The sequence below is a fragment of the Actinia tenebrosa genome, unplaced genomic scaffold (assembly GCF_029948245.1).
Source record: "Actinia tenebrosa isolate PJP-AT-01 unplaced genomic scaffold, QUT_ActTen_1.0 PGA_scaffold1__47_contigs__length_23844297, whole genome shotgun sequence".
Taxonomy (NCBI): Eukaryota; Metazoa; Cnidaria; class Anthozoa; order Actiniaria; family Actiniidae; genus Actinia; species Actinia tenebrosa.
The window spans coordinates 12,116,140-12,133,140 of NW_028292578.1; the positions used below are offsets into that span (position 1 = coordinate 12,116,140).

At 35.3% G+C, this 17,001-nt stretch overlaps 3 protein-coding genes across 3 annotated transcripts; 2 read left to right on the plus strand and 1 right to left on the minus strand.

Annotated features, from left to right (window-relative positions):
* The first annotated feature begins 58 nt into the window (after positions 1 to 58).
* LOC116303171 (uracil phosphoribosyltransferase homolog) lies at positions 59 to 7,859 on the plus strand. The gene is made up of 8 exons (XM_031712668.2): positions 59 to 387; positions 1,757 to 1,799; positions 2,693 to 2,762; positions 3,746 to 3,808; positions 4,331 to 4,425; positions 4,919 to 4,985; positions 5,230 to 5,328; positions 6,106 to 7,859. Exons 1-8 carry the CDS (start codon positions 68 to 70, stop codon positions 6,216 to 6,218), a joined length of 870 nt encoding a protein of 289 aa, XP_031568528.2. The 5' UTR covers positions 59 to 67; the 3' UTR covers positions 6,219 to 7,859.
* Positions 7,860 to 8,554: 695 nt separating this feature from the next.
* LOC116303176 (SH3 domain-binding glutamic acid-rich-like protein 3) lies at positions 8,555 to 11,728 on the minus strand. The gene is made up of 3 exons (XM_031712676.2): positions 11,570 to 11,728; positions 10,310 to 10,477; positions 8,555 to 9,630 (listed from the first exon to the last, which is right to left on the minus strand). Exons 1-3 carry the CDS (start codon positions 11,618 to 11,620, stop codon positions 9,565 to 9,567), a joined length of 285 nt encoding a protein of 94 aa, XP_031568536.1. The 5' UTR covers positions 11,621 to 11,728; the 3' UTR covers positions 8,555 to 9,564.
* A 343-nt stretch (positions 11,729 to 12,071) lies between these two features.
* Positions 12,072 to 16,652, plus strand: LOC116303172 (SH3 domain-binding glutamic acid-rich-like protein 3). Its single transcript, XM_031712670.2, has 3 exons — positions 12,072 to 12,231; positions 13,348 to 13,521; positions 16,080 to 16,652. The coding sequence occupies exons 1-3, from the start codon at positions 12,184 to 12,186 to the stop codon at positions 16,140 to 16,142; spliced, it is 285 nt and encodes a 94-aa protein (XP_031568530.1). The 5' UTR covers positions 12,072 to 12,183; the 3' UTR covers positions 16,143 to 16,652.
* The last annotated feature ends 349 nt before the right edge of the window (positions 16,653 to 17,001 follow it).

The window sequence follows — 17,001 nt, forward strand, 5'->3', positions numbered from 1 at the left end:
ACGTCGGAAGCACACAAACACTAACGAGTGTCCTCCGAAGTAGTTCTTGCATCGTGCACACACAGTCATGCAGCAGTTCGAAAGTGCGGAGAAAAACACAGTAAGAAGAATCTTAAAAATGCCCGAAATACTAGCAGAACGAAAGGGAAAGACTCCAAATAGAAACAAGGAAGATAGAATCGAGAATGGCGAATGCGACGGCAACCAGAATAACGCTTTACTCGTAAATGGAGATTTAAAAGAACCAGTTGAAGAAAAACCAAAAAGCAAAATCGCGCGAATCGAACGAGAAAACTCAACGCACGCCAACCTTGACTTTGGTCCACAACTCCGAAAAATAAAAGTAAACGACCAAGTTTGTGAGCTACAGACCATTTTGAGAGATAGGTAGGTCTTGTGTTTAAATAGTTTGAATAATTTTTACCATTTTAGTTGATAATTCTGGTGCATTATATTTAATTGTGGAGCAAGTTTGCACCACATGTGAAGTCATTCATTCAAATCGTCAGTGTTTTTATCTAAACATTCTCTTCTAATGGACCAAAAAACAAACTTCACACAAACTCACAGCTTGAACTAAGCATACTACGACACCATTTTATCAAAACTTATTAAAGATATCAAATCCAAGGCTAGTTTAATTCATTAACTCCGAGACTTACCGTATAATTAAAGTAAACTTTCGCATTCGGTTTACTTAAATTCCAAAGTAAAAATCGTTTCCTTACCTATTTTTTATTTTTTAAAAATAAAAATAACCTTAGCATATTTATATATAAACGGCTAGGCTCTTTGTCTTTATTCCCAGGCGCTAAATTTCATGCGAGCTTGGTATTTTTTAGATTATTATTCAAAATTAGATTGTAAATATTGTGAGCTAAAGACACGAGGGTAAATAACCAACGTCATAAAAAGGATGTATTTTGATATGTTTTTCAAAATTGTAGAAAAACGTTAGGGCTCATTTGAATAATTCCTGTTTTCTTGATTAAATATAGAGTTGTCTGTTGGAAGTTTTGTACACATTTGTACGAATAATATCGATCAAAACGAAGAACTCATTTCTTTATAAGTTATTTGTTACCTTTGTGAATTGATCATCGTTTTGGGTGACTGAGAGTTCGTAAATTAAAGGTCAAACCATTCATTCATAGATGATATCGTTGGCTCGTAAAACGTGTTACGCATTAACAAAATTCTTAAAAACTCTTTTTGTGGTTTTTATTTTATGATTAGATGGTTTAAGTATATCATGCACTATGCACTCATGTTTATTAAACTCTTTATGTTCAACTTGCATGTTGATTTTTGGCAGCAATGGGAAGGACGAACGATGAGCTTGCAATGATAGAGACCTTTTTTAACACCTTGAACAATTATGCACGTCTCTGTCATTGCAAGCTCACCGTTTGTCTCGCTTCGATGCAAAGGTACGGCTACCTTTCAAGATGGCACAGGGAACTGTGAAGGGGACTATTATTCCAGTTAACAGCAGTGAGAGACAACTATATAAATATGCAAGGCTGACCATACAAGACCATGCATGTGGTATCCATCCCAGACTGCAAAATAAAAACGTGGATCTGTGATATAGCCTGTATGATAGGCACTAATGAACCATGAATCAGACATGAATCATCTAATCAACACCTGAACATACTACTACGCATTGAAACTACATTTTTCTAGTCGTAAGATGCCAGTTAAAGTCACACGTAATCTAACAAATATATTATATTCTGGTTTTGAATCGTAGAACAACCAGCCGTGGAGACTTTATATTCTATGGTGACAGATTAGTAAGTGTTTTTGATAATATGCAGTTAGGAAGAAGTCCTATGCTAGTTATATCATAATTTTTGTGGGCATACAAAAAGTAAGCTCTCAAACAACCTCTGGGCTGATCAGCAAATTCGTAGATCAAATCCTGAAACAAATGCTGGGCTGATCTCCTGAGGGGGTACTCCGCCAGGATTTTGGTAGGGGAGTTCTGCTGGGATTCTGAAAGGGGTACCCTGTTTATGACAAAAAAACTCAAAATTGTAGACCATGTTTATGACAAAAGATATAATTAATTGCACTGAGTTCCTGTTCAATTATCATGTCAGCTTACGTATTGTTTTTTGACGACCATAATAACCAGTTCCATCATCACAAAATTAGAAACCCGAATATGACAGGAAACTTAGGAAGAACTTTGAACTTGAGTGAAATTGCATACCCTGTTTATGACAAGAAGCTCGAAAAACCATACCCTGTTCAGCAGATCATCCCCGTATAGTCCATATATGGGAGTACCCCCTTCTCCCCGGGGGGGCTAATTGGCATATTGGGCTTTGTAGAGGGAGGACAACTAAGAGAGTAAGACAGGGTTCATGCTACTCCTTAAACTACTTGAAAACTCCTTGAAATTTTGCTTTGATCATTACTTGCATGATTGGAAAATCTGAAAGTCAGCCATGTGAAACTACTGTGTAAAACCTTGGCATATTTAGCTGAACATACTCCTTGAAAATTCATTTTTGGGTCCTTGAATACTCCTTGAATAGTCCTTGAATTTTAAGTGTTTACCTCAGCACGAACCCTGGTAAGAGACCTAACAAATTCTAATCATTGGTGATGCTACTTCAGGAAGAGATAAGTGCACTAGCATCTGTTCCCAGTTGTCTTAAGTCTTCTCTCTGTATTTTAGATTCGGCTTGTTGTAGAAGAGGGTCTGAACATTCTTCCTTATGAAAAGAGTACAGTAAAAACACCAACAGGTAGCATGAAATCATTAATACTGTAAAAGATTACTTGTTGTTTGATATAAAGCTTTCTTTATTGCTTTATAAAACACACTCAACTTCACACACTTCAACTCAACGACTCAACCAACAACTACGATAGTCATCATTGAAAACTGACGCCATCAAAGTGTAAAAAATTACTTGATGTTTGATATAGAGCTTTCTTTATTGCTGTATAAAATGCACTCAACTTCACACACACTTCAACTCGACGACTCAACCAACAACTACGATAGTCATCATCAAAAACTGACGCCATCAAAGTGTGCACATGAACTATATTTCCATATGAAAATCACAATCTCTACAACACTATTCAGTAAAATTAATAATTGATTTTAATCTTTATTCATTTGATTTACCTGAGTGAATCATAGGATGCAATTGGTGGTTTAATTAGGTCATTAATTCTTGTCTCATGCAGAATGGATATCAGCTGAATCTCACGTTTCTGGTAGAATTCTTTCTGGTTGACGCATACACACATACAGACACACACACACACACACACACACACACATATACATACATATACATACATACATACAGACAGACACACACATACACACACACACACACACACACACACACACACATATACATACATACATACATACATACATACATACATACATACATACATACATACATACATACATACATACATACATACATACATACATACATACATACATACATACATACATAGTTTATTTATAATGAGATTCAAAGACTTTTATCAGCTGATAAAACCCAGCAATGGAGAGGAAAGGGAAGAGAACGGAAGTTTGGTCTAAAATAAATAAAGCAATGCATACCGAAATGCATGCCAGCAAAGCAATGTAGGTTTTTAACTTGCGGATATGCAAGGAACTGTGAAGGGGACTATTGTGAAATTATTGAGAACAACACTGTAAAACCTCTATAATATAATTATGGAATATTTACCATTCAAGGTGCTGAATATGAGGGACTTTCCTTTATGAGCGGCAACTGTGGAGTGAGCATAATGAGAAGTGGTAAGAAGAAATAACCCTTCATATGTCACAGTCATTAGAGAGTTTAAGATTCTCGTTTACGACAAACGTGAAACGTCAGTTGACCATTAAAAAATTCTTTAAAATTAGTGAAAAAGAATTGAAAAAAACTCCAAGTAGTAGATAAACAAAAGAATGTCTTGTCTTGTCGAGAAGGTTTGCAAAAGGTTAAGATGAAAACGTAGTCACATTTGCCATTTGCGGAAAGGAAAAATGGGAATCTTAATCTGCATATTAACATATGGCATGGAAAAAGACCTTTATGATGTCAAACAGCCACACTCAAACTGAATTTTTTTTGGGATCATTTAACAGCTTACCCCATGTAGAATCAATACTGAGAATATGGTCAGTCAGGTGATAGGCACTTTAAGTTTTACTACCAATAATAATAATACCAATTATTTAAGCAGGATAACTAGAATTAAAAGAGTAACTGTTTATCTAAGGCCTAAAACTTTGGTCATTTTACTCTATGTTCATAACTTTGTGATCTGTTTGCAGGTGAAGCCATGGAGAAAGGCTTGAGAGACTGCTGTCGATCAATTAGAATAGGCAAAATACTGATAAAAGTACATGAAGAAAGGCAACAACCAGTGGTAGGAAAATGAATGAGGACTACTGTCATTATACTCTAACGATGAACACTCGAGTTTGTCAACCAATCAGATTACAAATCGAAAGCGATAGAATTGGAGTTACATGCGTTGAAAGTCTATAAAATTTAATGCGCACGCACATATGCCATGGTTTGATCGCATTTTTCTTTGTCAATTGTAACATTTTTCATTTCCCTGAGGATGGGTGAGTAGGCCGAAAGCTCGGATCATAGTTATTAAATCTTTAGTTGATAAAACAAATTATTATGAATGTCTATAAAAGTTATTCAAAGAGATGAATAAACAGATAAGTGAAACTGGAATTCTATTGTTTTCGATTCATAGTCTAATTGGTTGACAAACTCGAGTGTTCACAGTAAGAGTAGAACAACAGTACAAATCTAGACTTCATCATTTTGTGTAAGAACAGTTTCTTTTTTTATTCGTGATTCCAACCAGAGTGTGTTTATTAAATGTCGTCCTTGTCTTTCAGGTCTATTATGCAAAGTTTCCTAAAGATATTGACAAAAGAAAGGTGTTATTAATGTACCCTTTATTAAGTAAGTATGAAATAATATGACCCTCCCCACCCCTCAGAAATTCCATTCCCCTTCTGTGGAGGGAGGTATGGATATTTTATGAAACTACACAATATACCCTCCTCAGACCCTCCCCACCCCTTGGAAATTCCAATCCCCCTCTGTGGGGGAGGTATGGATATTTTCTGTGACTACACAATATACCCTACTCAGGCCCTTATAATGCTGTAATGGCTAGATGTTATTATTTGTTTATTTTTCTTAGACACAGGAGCAACAATAACCACTGCTATCAATGTTTTATTTGAACATGGCGTCCAAGAAAGAAACATTATCATACTTTCGTTATTCTCTACCCCAGAAGGTAAGTAAAAACTTGAGCAAAGTACAATAAGCAGCAACTACCTTGAAACCCTAAACAACATCTGGGCTGATCTAAGTCAGGGCATGGCTGACTCACAGATGGAACCCTGAAACAACCTCTAGGTTTATCTAAGTCATGGCATGGCTAACTCACAGATGGAACCCTGAAACAACCTCTAGGCTGATCTAAGTCAGGGTATCACAGATGGAACCTGAAACAACCTCTAGACTAATCTATATCAGGGCAGGGCTAACTCACAGATGGAACCCTCAAACAACCTTGGGGCTGATGTAAGACAGGGCACCACTATCTCAGAGATTGAATTTGAATTTAGCATGTTAGATTTCACAGACCAACACACTCCTAACCAGAGACCACAGAGGTGTGAGGCAAGTGCCGTACACCACCTTTGATTCCCATGTACTTCCAGCTGATCTGGAAAAAAAGTTAGGCCAATCAGAATCTAGAAAACTTGAAGGTGTCAATTTGCACTTGAAACCATGGATTTCCAGGCCGCAAAATGAAAAAAGTAATATTGCTAATACTCGCAGTGACATGATTTCTAAGCTTTATATTTATATTCCAATGGAGAACATGTTCTAATTTTTCACTGATCAATTTTCATCTCAGTTTTTCAGTTCCTCACTATTTTAATTACCTCACTATTTCGCTCGGCTTCATAACTCCTCAGTTTTGCAGTGCCCCACTACTTCAGTTACCTCACTAATTCAGATCCGCTCGTTAGTAATAGCTTTCTGTTCGTTATTTCATTCACAGCTGTGAGAACAATACTCAAGAAATTCCCTTCATTAAAAATCCTGACATCAGAAGTTCACGAGGACTGTTCTATATTATTTGGACAAAAATATTTTGGGACTGATGTCAATTAGTCATTTTTGGTTGGTTTTATAATATTGTTTGTAAAGACGTTAATTAAAAATGAAGCAGTTGTCTGGGAAGGGGGATAGGGATAACATGTACATTGTCAACCCAATTCACCACCTTCCATACATCAGTTCACTGGTAACACAGAAAGCATTAAAATATTAGACCCTAACAGGTATTTTCATAGGATTTTTTAAATTTGAACCTTGCAGGATTGACTAAATGCATTTTGTTTGACCAGAAGATATAACTAGCTAAAAACTAGTGTGAGGTGCGTCGGTGTTTCTAATAAAACAGTAATGATAAAAAGGTAAATTATACACCGTGAAAAGATGAAAAAACTTACTAAACTTACATTTTGTTTGACCAGTGAACTGAAGTATGGAAAGTGGTAAATTTCTCATCTTATTGCCTATAAACCTCGCAGGCTTCTCCCTAAGGGCTGCTTTGAAGGATAAAAGGATTACAGAAGAAGGGGATGCATACACTGCAGTATTTGTGACATACTGTAACCAAGGAAGCCAATGAAAATTAATTTTGTCCATTAACCCTCGTATCAACCTGTTGATACCCCAACATTAACCTATTGGTGTTATTGTAGTTGTTACTTAGGCTGATAGCTTTGCATCGCCTGAAATTAATCAGCATTAATATTCTATAAAATTTAATCTATTTTTTATTTTATCATATTTATCACTAAAGTTACTGATGGTTTGGAATTAACCTTGCCAAACTAAGAAAAAGATTACAGTTCTCTAATTCCATGATATGCTTCTCTAAGTTGTCATGCACAAAGGTTTCAGTACGAGGCTCTATGCTATATTAAATTAATCCTTTTCTGGCATGTCACGTAGGCTTACATTGGAAACTGTGTTCATGACAGGCAAGGCACATCTTAAGAGTGAGCTTTTACAATGATAATTTTTAATGATGACGACGATAATGATAAACATTGACAGATAATGTTACATTGGAAATGATGGTGGTTGTGATGATAAATGATGGTGAAAGTGGTGGTTGTAAGGACGTGGTGATGATGATGACTAATTGATTGGTGTTGATGGTTCGGTGTTGATGATGATTGTCATGGTGATGCTGGTGTTGATTATTATTGATGTTAAAAGATCCTTGATAATAATTAGAAAAACAATGATATAGCATGGTTAAAAACTGTTGGGCCAACCAAGCTCTCCCAGTCACCTCAAAGTTATTTTGAATGCAAGGCTTATTGATGGAAATACAAATGAAATTCCATTGACAAAAAGTATAACTGTTTTCATTTTAACTTTGTAGCCACTATAATTTTGAGAAGGTTCCATTTAATACCTTACACAACCCTTAAAAATAACATTTTTGCTGCAATATGGTAATGTGTAGTTACAGAGGAAATCCCCTAGGAATTTTTTTAAGACCCCCTGCCCCATACCACTAGTGGAAATTCTAATTTTCTCCCATACAAACTCTGTAATTTTGTTCTTTCTCTGACATCCCTCCCTCAGAAATTCCTCTGTGGGGTGGGTATGGTTTCTGGAAATACACAATGACCAATGACTCACACATACTCGTTAAATTTATGATAAAACAATGTCAAAAAAAAGGAAAATAAATTAATTCAAACTATTGAATACAATAGACCTATAATAAGTGAGAGTGGTGTTACAAGCAATTCAATTTATTGGTAAAGGGTTAACTATCGAATCTGTAACCTTGATAGAGTGCAAACAATATATCCACAAAACTTTAGCAATACTAAACAGCACAATTTCATGCAAATTCCATTGTTTTCTATTGTTTAATTAGCACTATTTTGTACTATTTAGTAATTAGTGCTTCATGGATTAATTGTTTGCACTCTAATATCAAAACTGTAAAGTTTTGTAAAGATTGCCCATAAACTAACAAAAATATTAAGTTTTGAAACTGTTTTACATGCCCTGCTAGCCTCAGGTTGGATATACATTTATTTGTAAAACGCCCACTAAAATAAATTTAATGTAAGGTCTCACCATTGAAATTTAAAGTAGTGTTATAATACCATCCTCATCCCCACCCCTATTCAGCCTCTCGGGGGAGGTTGGTGCCATTTAATGAAAGATTTCTTATTAGCATCCATTGTTAAGGGCACCACAATGGCCGCCATGTTTTTGTCTGTTAACTGTCTTGAAAATGCTTGCAACCTATCAGTGTATTATGCTCTAGCCTCCACCTTCCATCAATTATTACCATCCTCATCCCCACCCCTATAACATCATAACATGAAAGTGCTTTAGCCTCCCATCCCCCCCAATTATAACCATCCTCATTCCCACCCCTACCCTGTGATTAAAAAAGAAGCACACAATTCATTCACGAACCAGTTTATTCATGGATGTTTCACATAATGTCTTTTAAAATGCACTTGGATATTATGTGCTAACAACAAAACATACGTTAGAACAAATGGTGATCAAATATTTCCTTCAATAACATGCACAGATTTATATAGAAGAGATAACTAGCTAAAAGCTAGTGTGAGCTAAGTTGATGTTTCTAATGAAACAGTATATGATAAAAAGGTAAATTATACACCGTGAAAAAACTTCCTGACATTTCGGACGCTAGTCCTTCGTCGGAGTAAAAGACTCTGAAAAACTTTTTCACAGTGTATAATTTGCCTTTTTATTATTACTGTTTCATAAATTTATTTATCAAACTTATTAATAATGTATGAGAAAACACAACAGAAATCACAGCCCTGAAGAGTGTTGTAAATCTGATACAAAATTGTGTTCATTTGCATAAACTTTAAGTTGGATTTTCTTGGCCAAATTCACTTTAATTTTGAAAATTTTAGTGAAACACAAAGGAACTAACCTAGACGTTTGATAAGTCATATACAGTATTCGTGTCCATGTTGTATCAGATATACAATCACTCGGCTACGCCTCGTGGTTGTATATCTGATACAACACGACCACTTATACTGTATTTATTACTTATATCTGTATGCCATGCTTCTACCTGCAAGCAAATTTAATGACATTGAGTTACTGACCGAAATAACTTCGGGAAAATGTAAAATCGAATCCGACTGATTTTAAAATATACCTAATATTTAAACCTAATGATTAGTTGAAACGAAAGATAAAAATGCATGCATTGTACTACCATACACTGCTTGCAACATTTCCTGCACTGATAAACCTATCTGGTTCGGACCAATGCAAGAAAAACATGGAATATGTATTGGAGGTGGATGCAACATTGGAACATTGCATTGGAAATGTTATTAGTGCACGATTATAGAAATTGATCAAAAGTAATGAGATTGTGATAAAATGTGAAATTATTTTTACTCTTCCATGGGTGACCCTATTCTAGTTTAAGGAACTGTTCGAGGGTTTCCTCCTCAATGGCTTCTTCAAATCTTTGAAAGTTCTGTGAATTAGATGAAAAGATAAGACAGATTATCAAGGCAGCTGCAGCAATAGAGGGAACTCATTAAACCCGCGAAATAGATATTAGACTAAGGCCTAGGGCAAACTCGAACTTTCCATGCACCGAACTTAATTACATCAAAGAATGCCACCTCATTATCACCTGATATCCATTGTTTTTAATGAGTTCGGTGCATGGAAAGTTCGACGTTTGCCCTAGGCCTAATACACTTTAGTAGACCCTAATTCCATTGTTTTCTTTTGTGTCTTTTTGACTATTACATGTTGACTAGTAGTTTTTATTTCATGGGTTTAATGCCTTCACTCTATGAAATTGAAAATAATCATAACACAAAAATGAACTATCAGCTAGAAGCTGGTTTACATAGTGAAAAATTGAACCATATATCCTCAAGCATCCCTTTCAAATAAGAACCCCCCTCCCCTTAACAGAAAAAGAAATTTATTAAGCCCCCCATGATGGTCATCCGATGCACGATGAGGTAAAATCCATTTGAAAAACAACTTTGCAAAGTTGGCTGTCAGCGCAGTTGGCGTCAGCTACCATGCTCTGTTTACTAATACATCACAGTTCTCAACCAATCAAAGCTTTCATACTATCGTAAACTACATAATAAAATCCATTATTAATGTTTAATAACTATAAATACTCATCATACCCCACAGTATTGGTCGCCGTTAAAAATTTGTGGTGGTAGTGCTTTTTCATCATCCATCAGTTCTCTCATTTTTGTTCGAAGATCTGCATCGCTTGAAATATCCAATATTGTATAGGGTATCTTTTTGCCATCCAATACCTGTTGGATTTTGATCTGTTGCTTCTTTATCTGATTTAAATAAGAGAAGAAAATGTTACAAAGAGATACCCTATTCATATACCCTAGCCTCCATAGACCTGCCCACCCCTTTGGAAATACGCAATATACACTCCTCAGACCCTCCCCACCCCTTGGAAATTCCAATCCCACTCTGTGGGGGAGGTATGAATATTTCATAGAACTACACAATATACCCTCCTCAGACCCTCCCCACCCCTTGGAAATTCCAATCCCCCTCTGTGGGGGAGGTATGGATATTTTCTGGAACTACACGATACACCCTCTGGATCTCCACCCCTTGGAAATTCCAATCCCCCTTTGTGGGGAAGGTATGAATATTTTATAGAACTACACAATATACCCTCCCCACCCCTTGAAAATTTCAATCCCATTTTAAGGAGGGTGATATAAACACATGCATTAAATATTGTATTTACTGTGGTTTTCTATATTCTGTGAACTCGGCAGTTGCGAGCTGCACACTAAAATTAGACTTTTAGCTGCTGTCAATCAAAAATGATCTGTCCATAGCTTTTATATTCTGACAGCAGTTAAAACCCAATTTCACAACAAGCCGTCGAATATTGTCTGAGTTCACAGAATATCTAAAACCACAGTTATACCGTTTTCACGCATATGTTTTTGAAAAAGTCAAAAAAAGATATTTTCGTGTCTTTCTTTGTTACAAAGTCAGAAAGGAACTCGCATCTTTAATAATTTATATTTTTGGATCGCATTCAAAGGATAAAAAAATTGTCAATTATTCAATGCATTTCATTGCCAATTTTCAGCAAACGTTATTTGCATATTGAAGCGCTTGTCTCCCTTTGAGCTTTGAAGTCTTAAAAACAAAACGAGTCTTCTAAATTTTCGCAAATTTTAGCTCGCTGAACGCGATAACTCAAGTTTTCTAGCACCAAAAAATTAGAAAATCTCTTTGGGCTCATTTCTTAATGGCGAATGAGCTACCAAAGCCAAAAAATTCGAACAATTTCATCTAAGTTTTCCTTCCTCGCAAAGTATTGACCTCGTCTGTGGTCAATTTGAAAATGCAAGACCGTACAAGAACCGCTACTAAAATTTCACCACAAATCGACTTACCTCTTGATTGCCCGAAGCGGACGAGAAATAAAGTACTATCTTGCCTGACATGGTGGAAATTTGGAAAAAAACGAGTTCCGAGAGGAAGAGAATAGAATTATACAACTTCTCTTTTAACAATAACGCCTACTTTTAATTTATTACTGAATTCTACACGCCCTGGTAGAATTCACCAGGCGTTGCTCGTCGGGCATAATTTTAACCGAGTAGGACTAAAAACGACTAATAATGTTAACCAGGCGTTACTTACTAACAACCGAAAAAGACTGGAACTACTACTTCTACCAATCTCTACTCGGACATGACACCACAGGGAGCCAAAAAACCATATTTTCGTTTACGACAAAATTGTTTTATTTTTTCTTATTTACTTTTTTAGTCATTTTAATTATTTTTGAGACGAAATGTCTAGTTGTCTTAGATGAATGAGTTGAGGATTAAGGATCTGGAGTGATTGCGTGACAAATATTCATAAAAATAACAAACTGCTCAATAGCCAATTGGAAAACAGTAGTAAGATTAGCCTTTGAAGTGTCAGGGTGTAGCCAGTTCTTCTTCTATACATTTTTCTGCAGTAGTATCATTGTCGTCTCTTCTTCCTAAATCACCACAAAATGTCTAAAATCACAGTCTATATTTCCACAGTTTCGAGCAATTTGGAGGTAAGAAGATTATTTTCTCTCTCCAATCTTTTTCCTTGTTCTTGTCCTTTTTTGGTTGCAGTTGAGCTCCGATAATAGTGTAATTTGAAATTTATCTCTACGTCTGTGTTGGCTCACTTCTAACTATCAAAAACTTCAATCCTTTGCCTTAGAAACAGAGTCTAATGTGTCTGGAATTTAAGTAGTATTGCTAAGACTCGATCCTTAGGATCAACACTAAATTCCCTTCCTAAAACAGAACTCCATTGGCAAAACAATGATCGTATTTGTTCGACTTATATAGGATGTTGCTTTTATTCTGCAAAACGTATTATATTTAAAACGGCTTGTCACAAATACGGTTTCAGTTTTTAATGTTATTTTCGAACAATTTCCATTGAAAAGTTTCTTAAATTGCAAATTTTATCAAACTGTGCCATTATGCCTGGCTAATGATGCATTTAATAATTGCCACCACGAATCATCAATTACTAAAAATTTCAAAAATATTGCAACACCGAGGTAGGTAAAAATTATGCATGTAGCTGTTTCATTTTCACTAATTGCTGAAGCAGTTGGACAGTTTTATACAAAATTAGCAAGTGAAAAATATTTTATAAATAAATGATTGTGTTTTGACAGGGTTGACATGAACAATACTCATCTGAACAATAATATTGATTTTTCAGAAATATTAATAATTCATTATTAATTAATTAATAAGCTTACTACTCTTTTCTCCTTTAAAGATTTGCTGGTATTTTGGAATAAAAAATGCTAAAATCTACAAATTTTAAAAAATATTAGAAGCATGTTAATCTCTTTTGGGGTTACGAGAGACTATATCTCAAATATAATGTTACATTATAAGCGTTAGATTGTTCCAGCTTTTTTGATAAGGGTCATTATTGCAAAGCATATTAAATCATAGCTTTGTGATTAATGGCCCATGAACAATTATTGTATAAAAGCTAAGATGAAGACAAGGGGTACTTTTTCCACCATTTTAAACCATCATTTTTCACCACTAGGATAATATTGTCAGTCAATATACAGCTAAAATTTACGAATTCAAGCAGATGGGAAAGATATCACTGATTCTTAAGGCATTTGTATTGAATTTATTTTTATCTACAGTTAAAGAAGCATCAACAAAAGATTGAATGCATACTTGGCAACAACTACAAAGGCTGTGACATTGAATATATCGACATAGCAACTTCTGTAGACCTCAAACAGAAAATGCGAGAAGTAGCTAATGATCCCAAAGCACTTCCACCACAGTTTGCTAAAGGAGACAAGTATCTTGGGGTAGGTTTACTGATTAATATTTTGACATGTTTACCTGGGTGTAAGGTTTTCTTATTTCATTCTATATGCCATTCCCTAGAGTATCATTTCTTTGCTTTTTTTAGTTGTTCATAATCAACATGTATACAATTTATTCTATGTGTCATTCCCTAGAGTATCATTTTTTTGCTTTTTAAGTTTTGCACAATCAACATGCATACAATTCATTTTATGTGTCATTCCCTAGAGTATCATTTCTTTGCTTTTTTAGTTGTGCATAAGCAATATGTATACAACTCAAACAAAGAATCTTATCTTCAAGAGAATGACACCTATGTGGACTGAAATATAATAGCAAATATACAACCTAAAAGGGTCTTAGTGGAGTTCATATTTGTTGAGCTTATTTTTATGATTGAAAAAACAGATACAACATCTGTTCGTCACATTGAAACCACAATAATACATAATATACCATTGATTGATTAATTTACATTTAATTTATTCTAAGGCCTAGAATCCAAGCTAGACAATAATATTATTTCAATGCCGCATGTTCATCCTACTCAAAAAAGGCTTAAATTAGCAACCTGACTCCTGAAATGTGTCTCACACGAGTTTCAGCCGGAAGCTTCAATATGTAACCATGGCTAAATCTCATAAAATAACTCTTATCAATCTTGCATTCTGATTGGTTGAAATTGCATGCTCTATGTATGAGAGCATGCCAAAAGTGCTATTTCTTTAGAGCCTTTCCTATCTATGTTGGTTATTGTAATTTGTATTTTATGCTTAATGCTGTGCTGTGTGCAGTTCTATAAAGCACTTCTTCTTTTTTGTTCTGCCAATTAATCCTGTGCGCAATTTTTAACTGCACGCAGCACATGTACATGTTTTCTTGTGGAAATTTTATTAATGCTCAGGTCTGTTAGAGCAAACTTGTCTAATAAATCGTTTTTGTATTGTGTAGTTCCAGAAATTATGTATACCCCCTTGTGGAGGAATGTTTTCCACTTCACCCCCCCCCCCCCCCCCCCCACACACACACACACACACACACCCCACCCCCACCACCACATACCCCCAGAAATTCCAATTTTCTTACATACAAACTCTGTAATTTCTGGTTTTTCTCAGACCCCCAAACCCTTCAGAACTTCCAAATTCCTCTGTGGGGTGTGGGTGTGGGTAATTTCTGGAACTACACATTGGTAAAAAACTGCTGTCTTCCTTTGATTACTGACTTTTACATTTGCCCAGGATTAGTCTAACTTCTGTGTCAAATAATTCCAAATACCAATGGTAAAGTAAAGAATGCACAACTTCAACAATGCAATCACTTTCAAATTCCATGAAGACATTTACTGAAACACTTGAATATTCTATAAAGATATAACTAGCTAAAAACTAGTGTGAGCTGCGTCGGTGTTTCTAATGAAACAGTAATGATGAAAAGGTAAATTATACACTGTGAAAAGATGAAAAAACTTACTGACGTTTCGGACGCTAGTCCTTCGTCGGAGTAAAAGAGAAAGAAGTGGTAGAAAGGAGTGTATATATGATAGAATAAGACAAAAGAAACCAATGAGAGCAAGGTAGGCAAGGAAACAAAAACAAACAATCAAAAGACAAAAGAAAAGGTTAGTTGAAAATAAAGCGTTCATTAATCCCGTTGGGACTAAGAGTGCCCAATAGGTGAATAAGCCTAATTAGTCCCAACGGGATTAATGAACGACAGTAAGTTTTTTCATCTTTTCACGGTGTATAATTTACCTTTTCATCATTACTGAATATTCTATACAAAATTGAGGCTCACCCTCAGCAGCAGAGAATTCAAAAACTAGAGTGTTCCATACTTTACTTAAAGTGTATCACCCGTCTGACAATATTCACAGTATATGATTCTACATGTGATAAGATGATGAAGGAACAGAAAATTTTTTATAGTTTGATTGCAGCTTCTTGAATTTATAAAGGTTTTTCTATGCCATATGCTAATGTTGTGACATATGAGGAGTAATCATTTAATATACAAAACATTACTTGCACAGATAAATTGAATTTGAAATACGTCATTGTTTTCCCCATTGCTCATAAAGAAATTATTTAAAGTTAGTTTCCACATAGTAGTCATGGTTTTGAATTAAGAGGAACAACAAATAACCCATGAATGACTCATCTCATACAGGGGCGGATCCAGGGAGGGGAGCTCTGCACAAAGTTAACCCAGGGAGGGTTGCCCCCTTTAGAATCACAGGGAAAAAACATTATTTCATATTCATTATCTTCGAAGTAGGGGCACAAAGTCGAACCGGGGAGGGGTGCAGTGCCCACCCCCTGCACCCCTCCCCTGGATCCGACATAGTCATAGGTTACGACATTAGCATATGGCACAGAAAAACCTTTATAACTTCAAGAAGCCGCACTCAAACCATGCAGTTTTTTCAGATCATTCGCATCTTACCCCATGTAGAAGCAATTCTGAGAATATTGTCAGAAGGGTGATAGGCATTTAATATGCATCAAAATGTATCTAAAAGTTAGAATTTAAAGTATTTCTCTTTTTTATATTTTTAAAGGATTTTAACGCTTTCGATAATGCAGTTGAAGATGAGGACATAGCAGGATTTTTACAGATTTGAGCAAAATTTCATTCAATAACAGTCCATGTAGTTGCAGAATGCATGAACAACGATAGAAGAATCATGCGACTGAATTAATACAAGGCCATAAAAACTATTAAGATAACATTATCAATCAAGCAATTTATACTTTGTAAGATTCAGTAAATTTCCAAGAATGTTGAATTCTTAATATACACAGTTTATTTCACATTTTTGTCACAATATCAACTTTAATAACACAGGAAATTTTTTCATGATTCCCATTCTGGCAAATGTTTGGGTAATTTCTGGGACTTTTATGGGAAATTCACATAAATTCCCATGATTGGGAAAATGCAACAAAATCTAAGGTTGGGAAAAAATTGTATTCCTTTCTGAAATCCCCAAGATTTGGGTTGTGATTTCCCAATAATTTCCCAAAGTTCCCATTTGGGAAATTGAAAAAGTTTCCTGTGATAACATGCACCTTCTAAAATTATGCCATAAAATAAACACAAAATGTTTGAGAATTAAATGATACGTTTTTTAGTGGAGTATAATTTCAAGAGATAATGGGGGAAATAATGGGAAAATAAAAAGTAAAAATGAGATTTAACAGTGGACTCCACAGTGGCTCTTCTTCCTCTGGATTCCAACTGCAAATTAGAAGTTGATTTTTGTGGAGGGAGGAAAAACCTTTGAAGCACAAGAGAGAACCAACAATCAACTCTACTCCCAAACGACAAAAAAACCTGCAGGACTCGCGAACCCAGGTGGCATTGGTGAGAGGCGAGCGCTCTCACTGATATGCCAATCACTATTAAAATAATATTCAATTAAGAAATGAAACAGCTTTCTCTATGCTCCATTCTGTCTGAGTAAAACCCACACAGGAAGT

Coding starts and splice junctions, on each gene's coding strand:
- LOC116303171 (XM_031712668.2), top strand. CDS start 68: ATGCAGCAGTTCGAAAGTGCGGAGAAAAACACAGTAAGAAGAATCTTA. Junction 388..1,756: donor CAGACCATTTTGAGAGATAG/GTAGGTCTTGTG, acceptor TTTGAATCGTAG/AACAACCAGCCGTGGAGACT. Junction 4,426..4,918: donor AAGAAAGGCAACAACCAGTG/GTAGGAAAATGA, acceptor CTTGTCTTTCAG/GTCTATTATGCAAAGTTTCC.
- LOC116303176 (XM_031712676.2), bottom strand. CDS start 11,620: ATGTCAGGCAAGATAGTACTTTATTTCTCGTCCGCTTCGGGCAATCAA. Junction 10,478..11,569: donor CCGCTTCGGGCAATCAAGAG/GTAAGTCGATTT, acceptor TATTTAAATCAG/ATAAAGAAGCAACAGATCAA. Junction 9,631..10,309: donor ACGGCGACCAATACTGTGGG/GTATGATGAGTA, acceptor TCTAATTCACAG/AACTTTCAAAGATTTGAAGA.
- LOC116303172 (XM_031712670.2), top strand. CDS start 12,184: ATGTCTAAAATCACAGTCTATATTTCCACAGTTTCGAGCAATTTGGAG. Junction 12,232..13,347: donor CAGTTTCGAGCAATTTGGAG/GTAAGAAGATTA, acceptor TTTTATCTACAG/TTAAAGAAGCATCAACAAAA. Junction 13,522..16,079: donor AAGGAGACAAGTATCTTGGG/GTAGGTTTACTG, acceptor ATATTTTTAAAG/GATTTTAACGCTTTCGATAA.